This window comes from Panulirus ornatus, chromosome 10 (assembly GCF_036320965.1).
Source record: "Panulirus ornatus isolate Po-2019 chromosome 10, ASM3632096v1, whole genome shotgun sequence".
NCBI classification, from domain to species: domain Eukaryota; kingdom Metazoa; phylum Arthropoda; class Malacostraca; order Decapoda; family Palinuridae; genus Panulirus; species Panulirus ornatus.
In genome coordinates, this window is record NC_092233.1 from 25,960,510 (window position 1) to 25,974,085 (window position 13,576).

The window sequence follows — 13,576 nt, forward strand, 5'->3', positions numbered from 1 at the left end:
GTCTGCTTTCACCTATGGCTGTTGAGCAACACACCTTCATACATTAACTTGTACAAATCACAGACAGATTACAAAATTACTAACATCGCATCACTGGTGTCAATATTTTTGGAAATATTTTTGGTGACTTAAAATGTGATCACTGAATTTTGCTGTTGAATTGAAAATATTTATCTGAATTAATGACAAGATTATCTTTACTGGGATGTCATTCCCAGCTTCAATCTAGTGATTATGTCATTTATTTTATATTGACAACAGCAAAGTAATGCACAGTTAAATGCCAGAAGTCTTCATGAAAGGTTTATAACACCATGCACTCATACCTTTCACTTACAATAATTATATCTGCATAATCAGATATAATAATATAACAGGTACTCATCTTTTCCCATTTTAAGGGTCAATTTTGGAATGAAAACTAAATTATACAAATTATCTTAGTACATTGTTCCTTTTTCATTGAAATTAATCCTTTAATCAAGGAAGCAATGCATATTTTTCATATCCAATACAAGACTGTTGAAGCTTTCACACATAGCACACAAGCATGAAGTATGACAGAAAATATATTATAATTATGACAGTCAAAGCTCAGAAGGCTTTGTTGCAGACAGAAAAAATCCTGTCAACCAATGTATACATACTGTACATGACTTAAAAGTACTGACTGATACCTGGTTTCATGACCTGAGAAACCCATGAGGGCCCAGGTAACCTGTGGAAATACACCTGATGCATGATGATCTCAGGTAATACACAGTGATATAGATAATCCATGATCATACAAAGATCATATGAAAACTTTCAAACCACCATATTCTGCACTCTGTGTAAAGCAAAACATGATATCTTCTCACTTTAAATTGGAAGTCAGGTGTAAAATCACACATGCACATTTTATACTTACAACAGCTTTACATGATAATTAGTTTAAGAAGATTCCAAATTCATTATATGTCAGTATGCATGAGCCTGGATTTTATACTGAAAAAATATAATGATCCTACAGCCTTTTCAATTTCCTGATGATTTAATTCATATATATATATATATATATATATATATATATATATATATATATATATATATATATATATATATGTGTATATATTTTTTTTTTCTTTTAAACTATTCGCCATTTCCCGTGTTAGCGAGGTAGCGTTAAGAACAGAGGACTGGGCCTTTGTGGAATATCCTCACCTGGCCCCACTCTGTTCCTTCTTTTGGAAAAGAAAAAAAAACGAGAGGGGAGGATTTCCAGCCACCCGCTCCCTTCCCCTTTAGTCGCCTTCTACGACACGCAGGGAATACGTGGGAAGTATTCTTTCTCCCCTATCCCCAGGGATAATATATATATATATATATATGTATATATATATATTTTTCTTTGTCGCTGTCTCCGGCGTTTGCGAGGTAGCGCAAGGAAACAGACGAAAGAAATGGCCCAACCCACCCCCATACACATGTATATACATACGTCCACACACACAAATATACATACCTACACAGCTTTCCATGGTTTAAGCCAGACGCTTCACATGCCCTGATTCAATCCACTGACAGCACGTCAACCCCGGTATACCACATCGATCCAGTTCACTCTATTCCTTGCCCTCCTTTCACCCTCCTGCATGTTCAGGCCCCGATCACACAAAATCTTTTTCACTCCATCTTTCCACCTCCAATTTGGTCTCCCACTTCTCCTCGTTCCCTCCACCTCCGACACATATATCCTCTTGGTCAATCTTTCCTCACTCATTCTCTCCATGTGCCCAAACCATTTCAAAACACCCTCTTCTGCTCTCTCAACCACGCTCTTTTTATTTCCACACATCTCTCTTACCCTTACGTTACTTACTCGATCAAACCACCTCACACCACACATCGTCCTCGGACATCTCATTTCCAGCACATCCATCCTCCTGCACACAACTCTATCCATAGCCCACGCCTTGCAACCATACAACATTGTTGGAACCACTATTCCTTCAAACATACCCATTTTTGCTTTCCGAGATAATGTTCTCGACTTTCACACATTCTTCAAGGCTCCCAGAATTTTCGCCCCCTCCCCCACCCTATGTCCACTTCTGCTTCCATGGTTCCATCCGCTGCCAGATCCACTCCCAGATATCTAAAACACTTTACTTCCTCCAGTTTTTCTCCATTCAAACTCACCTCCCAATTGATTTGACCCTCAACCCTACTGTACCTAATAACCTTGCTCTTATTCACATTTACTCTTAACTTTCTTCTTTCACACACTTTACCAAACTCAGACACCAGCTTCTGCAGTTTCTCACATGAATCAGCCACCAGCGCTGTATCATCAGCGAACAACAACTGACTCACTTCCCAAGCTCTCTCATCCACAACAGACTTCATACTTGCCCCTCTTCCCAAAACTCTTGCATTCACCTCCCTAACAACCCCATCCATAAACAAATTAAACAACCATGGAGACATCAGACACCCCTGCCGCAAACCTACATTCACTGAGAACCAATCACTTTCCTCTCTTCCTACACACATACACATGCCTTACATCCTTGATAAAAACTTTTCACTGCTTCTAACAACTTGCCTCCCACACCATATATTCTTAATACCTTCCACAGAGCATCTCTATCAACTCTATCATATGCCTTCTCCAGATCCATAAATGCTACATACAAATCCATTTGCTTTTCTAAGTATTTCTCACATACATTCTTCAAAGCAAACACCTGATCCACACATCCTCTACCACTTCTGAAACCACACTGCTCTTCCCCAATATATATATATATATATATATATATATATATATATATATATATATATATATATATATATATATATATATATTATCCCTGGGGATAGGGGAGAAAGAATACTTCCCACGTATTCCCTGCGTGTCGTAGAAGGCGACTAAAAGGGGAGGGAGAAGGGGGGCTGGAAATCCTCCCCTCTCAATTTTTTTTTAATTTTCCAAAAGAAGGAACAGAGAAGGGGGCCAGGTGAGGATATTCCCTCAGTGGCTCAGTTCTCTGTTCTTAACGCTACTTCGCTAACGCGGGAAATGGCGAATAGTTTGAAAAAAAAAAAAAAAAAATATATATATATATATATATATATATATATATATATATATATATATATATATATATATATATATATATATATATATATATATATATATTATCCCTAGGGATAGAGGAGAAAGAATACTTCCCACGTATTCCCTGCGTGTCGTAGAAGGCGACTAAAAGGGAAGGAAGTGGGGGGCTGGAAATCCTCCCCTCTTGTTTTTAATTTTCCAGAAGAAGGAACAGAGAAGGGGGCCAAGTGAGGATAATCCCTCAAAGGCTCAGTTCTCTGTTCTTAACGCTACCTCACTAACGCTGGAAATGGCGAATAGTATGAAAATATATATATATATATATATATATATATATATATATATATATATATATATATATATATATATATATATATAAACTTTTAAAGGCTGTTGATGCCATTCTTCAAATTGGCATCTATAGGGTTCAATATTGTAAATTGTGACAAATGATGCAGTGAAGACAGATTAATATAACTGTACATCAAAGCATCACAAATACATTTATCTGTGGAATTGATTTGCACTTCCTGTACATAATGAATAATGAATCTTCATCCTATTTAGAAATTACACTATACATTTTACTCATTCATGATATAAATTGAATTATGTTGTGTACATCAGTGTAAATTTCCTCCCATAACAGTCACACATATTTTGGGCGCACTACATACTGTATTATAGAATGTCACAAGTAATGTGCTGGTGAAAGATTGTTTAACATATAGATATGGCACTTCTAATGGATGTTGAAATACACATCATGATTTTAATATTAGTTTGATTCAAATTATGCTTTTTCTTTTAAGAAAGACCATATTTGACCTTCACTTGATGCCTTTGGAGAGTGTACTTAAGTTAAATGATGATATTACAATCAGAATTAAAATCTATAAGGCAAATTTTTTTCATGAACTAAGGATGGTTAATTCTTAAACTAAAGTTTGTCATTTCAATCCAGTGGCATCCTTGATTATATATAAGTTGCAAACACAAACCACCAATTGTATTGCTAAAGAAGGTAGGCCAGATCTGAATGTTATCCATAAAATTATCCAAGTTAATGGTAATTACTTAAGTTACCCTAATTCTTTACTGGCTCCATTGGGTTTGTTAGTGTGTTACACATAAGGTTATCTTTCAGTGCTGTACAATCCCATGAATTCATGAATGAATGACTAACAACACTGGTTAAGGTATACGGAATAAACAGTATGAAACTTTGGTAACAAATTCTCTTCAAATTATATAATAAATAACTAAAATTCATAAACTATAAGCTGAAGAAAGACAAGACATTAGTGTTATACAAAATATACCAGTTGAATCATGAGAAGTTTATTGTTGTCAGTAAAAAGTAAGAATTTTATAGATAGAAATCCAAAGTCAGGTGTACATTTTAGGATTTCAAAATATTTCTCATCATTCAACCACCTGAGCTAAAATATTTCTCAGTTACTGAAATATTCTTTCCAAGCTACTTGGTGGATCTCTGGTGCTAAATTTCTTTCAGTTTCTTATGTATGTTTCATATAAAAAAAAAAGACATAAGAATAAATTATGTTGCAGGTCACCAGACACATGCCTGTACATGAAATATTTTCTTGAATATTCTTACAACAGAATTTAAGATCTATGACTGGATTCTCAGTTTAAGTCAAGACTAATTATTTTCTTAAACATGAGAATTTTCAATGGATCCTATACTGAATTTCCGTTAAACCATTATATTGTTTCCAGAAGTTCTGGAATTGACAATAGGCAGAACTATATCAGTGCAGTACAGCAGAACCTATTTGAAAATGACAAACATACAGCATATTCTTAGCTGAACTTTATGAAGAAAAAATCATGATAATTTTTTCCAGTATAGGTTCCTACATCTCATAGAAATGGTAACTAAATGCCCTTCAAGCACACTCTTCAATTTCTCATACCAGTGAAGAAAACAGTGATAAATGCAAAACTTTCACAATGATTTCTAACAAACCATTTCGTGCATATATCAGAGTTCCTTATTTATTCATCATTACATCTTTAACCCCTTCACTGCAGCAACCGCAATATTTAAGGGATAATCTGTGTGGGATATCAAATATTCTAAAAAATAAGCCCTGAAGTCTGTTTTTATAATTAACTGCAATGTATTTTTCTAAACAGAATATATAACTGAACAAATTGATACAGTTATATCGTTATGCATCCTTTAATTTATGCTGATCTACTTCCAGGTGTAAGAGGTACTCCAAGTATTATCAGGCATATTTTATAGTATGCATGGTATTTTTCAAGTATTTTTGTCAAAAACAAGTATGGTTACCATTAATTTTGATTAGTAACACAACTTCAGAAATTATATGACATTGCAGATTACAGATCTTGTAAAGGAATCCTTAACATCTCAATATGTATTGACTAGTGTACAGGAAAATATTTCGGCTGTAGTGCCTGGAAACAATGTGTGGGTTGCCACTACATGCATCAATGGCGGTAAATATATGTCTTAGCTGCAGAAAGAAAAAAAATGCCAAGGCATATACACCCCAGCCACAGTGAAGAGAAAAAAATTACCAGGGAATATACGCCCTAACCGCAGTGAATGGGTTAAGCCAGTATTATAAAACCTGTACATATATGACTCATGGAATCTGTAAAATGCCTCATAAGTCTTTGGATTAGAAACTTTGATTAGCATAGTGTGTATGTGTGTGTTATTACCAATTTAATTGCATCCTTGTGCATACACGGGAGGAAGCTCCATTTCTCAACCTCTCTTACCTTTTTCAAACTTTTCAATACTTGCTGTACAATGCTTTTTAACCTAGTTTTTTCTAAAATCATCCACTACATTGCTATGAAAGAGTATGTTTTTAAATATCTTCTAACTTATTTCTTGCTAAGTTTCTAATCTTGCCCTCAAATTGTGATCTCATCCTACCCAGTTTTAGTACTGTCAGATTGATATTTCCTCTTCCCCATGCCCCTTTCCCACCATGGACAAACCTATGTAACTGCTATCCTTTTCCTGTAGCTCAGCACCCTTACTTCATGTACAGTCTTATTTTTATCTGCTACTGGAAATTCATCAACAACTATAGGCATTTCCTCAAGTTAAATGACCAAACTGGGGATGCATAATCTAATTTGGGGTTATTATTTTCTATTGATACTCTTTATGGACATTTTATCCAATTCTGACATTTACTTGTATGAAATATACCATCTTTACAATATGCCTGATGTTATTTTCTGTTAACAGGCTAGGTCCTGTATTAACCTCTAGTCCCTTTCACATGTAGGTTCTTACAATATGTCCCATTAACAATTATGATCTAAACTGGTTTCATTTCACTATAGCCAGCTTTAATCACTTTGAATTTGATGAACCAAAACTGGAACCTGTCCAGGACTCTCTGTAGACTGTTGCACTCTACTTTCTCTTGGGAGTTTAATATGCTCGAGGATGACTCATGTTCTTGTGGCAGGTCATTGGGAATAGCTGCATTTATAAGACTGAACCATGTGGAACACTATTGTTTAATGTAAGCCAATTTGAAAAGGTAATTTTAACCTGTGTCCTTGTTCTCTTTTACTTATGTAAGTTTGATAGAATGATAAGTCCTTCCCTTAGGGCTGTTTGGAAATCTGTTTTTCAGCCAAACTCCTATTCAGGGAAGTGCCAAAAGTTTTCTGGTAATATGAAATGAATATTCCACAATTTATTTCTTTTTCTGTTCTGGTGTAATTACCTATTTGTTAAGAATGGGGAGAGAGTTCTACACTCTAGGGATCCCTGTCTCTTGAAATGTCTATGCTATCAAGTAGCTTCTTAAAACAATGTAAACTAATTTTCCTACCCATATTTGCATGATTTCATATTTCCTTAACTGACTAGAGGCATGTGTAGATATCAGATGTCAACCCTAACTGTAAGTAGCATGCAAAATTATCATCAAGCTAAGTTTCTCAAAGATAACCTTGGTGGGAAGTCATCAAACTCTGAACCCATTCAGTCCCCCACGGTGTAAACAAAAAAGATTATATGTGGTTCATACAGTGAAAACACGTGACTATCTTATTTACACAAGTAAGGAGACCATGAGAAATGATGATAGATATACTGTGAGAGAAGGACTCAGTCTCCAAGTAAAGGGAGTTAAGTTAGGGGTAAGATCATGTGCTTGGGTTGTTGGGTAACTGGCAGTGGTGTGCAAAGATATAAAGGCCTTAGTAGTGTGCCAAGGTTTAATTGTCCATGTAGTATCATCTTTAAATGGCTTAATAGATGTTTTAGTATTTCAAATATTATTACATTATCTGCCATTTATGGGAGACACCTTCTAAGTAACTGTCATCCTTAAAGGGTTACAAATTCAAGAAACTATTTGACCAAAAAAGGTTATGAGATGGAGGGCCACGTACACAAAAAAGGGCAATTACAAATTGGTAATGACACACATGCATTCACTAATAAGTAATCACAATTAGATAACTGCAGAAACACACACACACACACACACACACACACACACACACACACACACACACACACACACACACATACAACTGCACATACATGTACAACATGTACAACAAATCCTATATGATAATTACAGAATAAATAGCGTACATTTTTCAGTTTATAAAGATTTTCTATTGTATACAAATAAACCGAAGTACAAAAAGACTCACTCATTACTGATTCAGTCACTTTAAAATAGAACTGAAATTGATAGTCATAGCTATTCCTACAACAGAAACAAAATGAAATTAAGATTCTTGAAGGCAGGCTGATCTCACATTTTAGTTTTTATCATTAACAAATGCTCTTCAATGTTAATTGTTGTTTCCAACCATATTACTATTAGTAGCATAGACTTTTACTCATGAGAATTATTCATTATGAATTATATGTTCTCTCATATTAATACTTTTTCAGTAGGCTAGGTGAAAAGATCTATTCTTTGTTATGCACAGCTTCCTGGCTGGCAACTGCTCGTTGTCTTTCGCTCACAAGATTGTTAATCTTGTACCTTTTGCCATCACTGTTGGCTCGCACAAGAAGATTCCTTGTAACAGCAGTCTGCTCTTCACTGTTAGCTCTGACAAGAACATTTTGTTCTTCACTATTGGCTCTGACAAGTGCATTCCTTGTAATTGTGCTTTGGTCTTCACTGCTAGCTCTGACAAAGAGATTCCTTTTAACAGTACTTTGTTCTTCACTTTTTGCCTTTACTAAACAGTTTCTCTTACAGAGAGTTTTCCCTTCAAACCTGGGTAAACACATGAAATCTCGCCTTGTGTTATTCTTCTCTTCCCCTGGTGAGTCTTGTGGCTTCCTGTCTCGGTCTCTCCTCCTTCTACCAAGCTGGTTGAAGACACGTCTAAGAAAAGCAGTGGGCCCAGCTGGTGATCTGCTGATGTCAGGAACATCAGCAGAGGGAGGCGAGGGTCACCAAGCATCTGTATAGCGCACATCCACCTCTAGAAGGGATGGTAGCATTTCTTTTAGTGTTTCAAAAGTTTGCACAGAGAGGCTCGTACTGTTAAGGTTTAGTTTCCTTAGGCTCTTGATGGCTGTGGACAAAATAAAATATGATTAAGATAATTTTGTATTGATTCAAGAATCACATTACATAAAAAGTAAACAGCAAGGATTAGATACAGTACTAAAATCTGAGTAGTTAGGCAGTAATAAGCCAATGAGTGGTCTTGAAAATGGAGATAACTAGCATTTGTCCTTCTAAAGGAAATGAAGACCAGTACATACAAATTGTAATAGGGGCAGGTTTAGGAGACTAAATTCAGCAGGTTGGATGCAGTCCTGGGGATATACTGGCAGGGTTGGCAGCATTGTATATGACCAGACATAAACAAATGTGTGGTGCAGTGCCTAAGAATTGCCACAACTGAAGCGGTATGTGTTACAAGGAGGAAGGGTGATTATTATATGTAAATGAGCATAACATTGTCATATTAGCTGGGAACATAGGCAGTAAGGGTGTTGTCTCGATTTTGGCATAAGTCTTCTTCTTTTAGGCCTGATTGTTGGAGTGGGTTTATTGCTGTGGCAATGAGGGAATAATGATATAAGGAAGATTAGAAAAACTATGAAAGATGGTAAGAGTACTGAGAACAACTGAGTGATTATGGAATGGTTTCGACAGCGTCAGTGATGGAGTGGACTTGTTTGGTGGCATGATAATGGAACAGGCTAAGTTGTTCCATAAAGAACTTAAATTACAACATTAGCGTGACTATAGTGAAGGATGGCTTCAAAGATTCAAGAAGCGTACTGAAATTTCCATAAATAAAGTGTACAGAGAAAAGCGGTCTGCAAAACACAAATGAGCTGCTGAGTATGTGGACAAATTTGTGAAACTCTTAGCCAACAAGCACCTCAGTCCTGAGCAGGTGTATAATGCATTATTCTGGTGATGCACACCTAGAAAAACACTATCAACAGAAGATGAAGAAGACCCACAGGATTCAAACAATCTAAGGACAGACTTGCCATCTTAAGAGTGCTCAAACATTTAATATTTATTTAATCTAAATTTCTAGCAGTCCATGGTATACTTCAGACAAACGGGAGATGTATATTTAGTGGGTTAGAGGTATGTTGATGAATTATTATTACGTGACCATGGTTACTATGGCAAAATGGTTAATTCGGCAAGGCTTTGGAACCAAAAGTGCCGCAAAATCGGTGGTGTACCTGTAGTGTAATAAGCTCTTTTAGGGGGATGTTTGCGAGATGCTGGCTCTAGAGCAGATTGGTTGATTGTTTAGGCTCTAGGCATATTAAATGCCAGGGTCATTAAAACAACAAGCTGCATTCACCCAAAAAATCTTTGACAGTGTCTTCAGGCACTATGGATAATTCTGTTACCACATATACTAACTCTGCATGCAGCCCTTGAAGAAAGTTGTTACTTAGAGGTAAGAACATCAGTCCTGTGGGAGAAACTGGAAGTTGAGGAAAAGGGATGAATGGAAATCTAAAAAGTTAGAGAAATGAAATACAAGGGTACTAGAAAGTAGATGGACTGTCCATGTAGTATACACAATGTTAACCCACGAAAACTTATTAAAGGAAGAAATATTGAAGCAAGCATTTCTGTGATATGAAGAACCTGTACCACACATATTACATTTTTCTATATAATTTCACCTACTTCTTTAAATGAAACTTCAGATGAAAATTTAAAAACTGATTATTTTATACTCAGTAATATTGATATTCATCTTGTTACCAATCTAAAATAAAGAAAACTACAATTCTTTTTAATTTTTTCTACAACATTCAAAATTCTAATTTAGCTGTTCTTCTACCTGGAAAGACTGGGAGCTTGCATAACGTACACCTTTTATGATGATATTTATAGGTGAATACACACAATAGTTTTTCCAGCTATAGTGGGAAAATGCTGTTGACATCTATGAATAATGGTTGGAATAAAACATCAGTAGGGAGTTCAAGTGAATTCAGAAAATATCACATAATCAGTTGATGATAATAGCAGTGAACTCTATATTGGCATTAAACAGTTACATTAATACAACATTTATGAAGAGGTAAATGACAATGGGATACATAATTGCCTGTTTTTTTACCTTCAGTGGGCTAATGACAGTTGGGGGTGAGAAATGATCATTAAACTTTAGAGAGAATGAAAAGATGTTTTGGAAGGAGGTAAATAACATGTGTAAGACAAGAGAACAAATGGGAACATTGATGAAAGGGGTAAGTGATAACAGGTAGGGATGAAGTGAGAATCGTTAAGTTTGTTGAATGTGTTTGATGATAGTGTGGAAGATATTGGGTGTTTTGGTCATTGTGGTGTGAGAAGTGGTGTTGGGAAGAGTATGGTTTGGTGAAGAGAGAAGAGGTGGTGAAAGCCATACAGAAGATAAAATCTGGCAAGGCGAAGGGCTTGGATGGTATTTATTAAGAAAGGGGGTGACTGGTTGGTAAGGATATTCCATGTATGTATGGATCATGGTGAAGTGCTTGAGGATTTGTGGAATGCATGTATAGTGCCACTGTACAAAGGCAAAGGGGATAAAGATGAGTATTCCTGGAAAGTTTTATGGGAGGGTATTGATTGAGAGGGTGAAGGCATGTACAGAGCATCAGACTGGGGAGGAGCAGTGTGATTTCAGAAGTAGTAAGGGATATGTAGATCACGAGTCTGCTTTGAAGAGTGTGTGAGAAATACTTAGAAAAACAGATGGATCTTTATATAGCATTTATTGATCTAGAGAAGGCAAATGTTAGGGTTGATAGAAATGCTTTGTGGAAGGTCTAACGTGTATATGGTTTGGGAGCTAAGCTGCTGGAAATTTGTATCACTGGCGTGAGGCACACACACACACACACACACACACACACAAATATAGTGCATCTGAATGTGCACTTTCATAGAATACATAATACCCTTCAACAGTCAGGATTAAAACAATTTTACTGTTTATAACACCATCTCTGTTTTTTTTAATCAACTGATGATATTTGAGCAAGACAGTTATATTAATCTCACCTGCCAGTGCTTCAAGGCCTTTGTCTGTGACTGGCGTCTCACATAAATTGAGAACTTGCAACTTGTGAAGATGCTCTGATATGAGCTGCAAGCCAACATCACCAAACTGTAAGAGAAATATCTTAGATTACATTTTTATCAATGAGATTTCCTTTACAAGTGACTGTTATAGACACATACTGTTAGAAGATTTTGTTTTAGCTTCAGTCCAAGTGAAAACAGTTTATCACCGTCCTCAAATGTGACACATAGCTACTGGACTTGCATATATTACTCATTATTATCGACTAAGCTGTCCAAAAAATATCACTAATTTCTAATATAAATGTAATTATCACAGTGTAGTTATGAATTAGTTATCTTTCCTCAGTATTTTTAGATTAACAAGACAATTTCTCTAAAATGAATTCTTACAATTCAAGATTTCAGGTAAATATCCATCCAACCTTGCTGGAACAAAGCAGTTTTTGGATTTCGGATTCATTCAGAATATATTTGCTGAGGTATATGATGGGATTTCCTGGTTTTCAAATGTTATTTGCATTTGATGTGTATAAATATATGTCATAACACATTCACATATTGTACATACACAGAATTTGACCTTATTTCTGTTTTTGACAAATGTAATACGAGACTGATTATGTAGATTAAATTCCAATGGTTGGTTGCTTGTTTGATGCCATTTTAAGAGAAGAACAAAGAAATAAGAGAAAAAATGAGAAAAATATGAAGCACCACTTCTGAGATTCAGAATTTGGAAATGATTGGGCTATTTTCTGTGAATCTTAAATGTGAATGTATACAAATTTTGGATGTTCTTTAATTATGCATAACTGAACTACAGGTTTTCCTGTTTAGCCTTCTGTCCAAGTAACAAACAAGTTCAAGAAATGATCGCCCATTTTCTTTTGTCTATTAGTTTTCATAATTTGTAAAAGTTTGAGCCATTTTAACTGCACAAATTCAGAGCAAGCATTATTCAAAAAATTTCAAATACTTACAAAGTACTGGTAATCCGCAATTAATGTACTTTCATTGATGTGTAATGTTATTACAGTTTTTGAGTATGCTTTCCTGAAAGAGCCTCATGATATACTGTTATTGTCAAGGATTATGAAAGAGGTCTCCCTGATTGAATCCATATCATTAACAACAGGTAACCTTTAAGCAACAAACTGTGCAGAGATGGTTTCTTTTTTTGTATTTATAAACATCATCTTAAAAATGTAGTTCTTGTACCTAGACAGGCATATTCTAAGACTTTACACTGAAGGACTATCTTGAGAGCTTTGGTGCTGGGAAGAATCCTTAATAAACTTTGTAATTAAACAAGGAAATAAAAGATTTGGTAGACATCTTGAGAAAATGAGGACAGTTTGTTCATGTCATTTGAAAAGTATAGATGCAAATTGAATGAAGAGAAATATATAAGGAAGGAAACAGGCAAAATAAAAACCGACACATGAGCACCGATATTGTGTGCTAGTTAGGTTAGTGATTTGGAAGCAGCTGAATGAGTGTGTTAGTGGTTTTGATGCACGAGACTGGGTTATAGTGATGGGTGATTTGAATGCAAAGGTGAGTAATGTGGCAGTTGAGGGAATAATTGGTGTACATGGGGTGTTCAGTGTTGTAAATGGAAATGGTGAAGAGCTTGCAGATTTATGTGCTGAAAAAGGACTGGTGATTGGGAATACCTGATGTAAAAAGCGAGATATACATAAGTATACGTATGTAAGTAGGAGAGATGGCCAGAGAGCGTTATTGGATTACGTGTTAATTGACAGGTGCACGAAAGAGAGACTTTTGGATGTTAATGTGCTGAGAGGTGCAACTGGAGGGATGTCTGATCATTATCTTGTGGAGGCTAAGGTGAAGATTTGTATGGGTTTTCAGAAAAGAAGAGTGAATGTTGGGGTGAAGA

The 13,576-nt window shown here is 35.7% G+C and overlaps 1 protein-coding gene across 1 annotated transcript in view; it reads right to left on the reverse strand.

Moving 5' to 3' along the window:
* Positions 1–5,400: 5,400 nt before the first annotated feature.
* Positions 5,401–13,576, reverse strand: part of LOC139750831 (C-Maf-inducing protein-like) — a 342,875-nt gene continuing 334,699 nt past the window's right edge. The window contains exons 13-14 of the mRNA XM_071665605.1: positions 11,650–11,755; positions 5,401–8,683 (exon numbers count right to left, since the gene is read on the reverse strand). Coding sequence (XP_071521706.1) covers positions 8,559–8,683; positions 11,650–11,755 — 231 coding nt within the window. The 3' untranslated portion in view covers positions 5,401–8,558. The remainder of the gene's footprint in view (positions 8,684–11,649; positions 11,756–13,576) is intronic.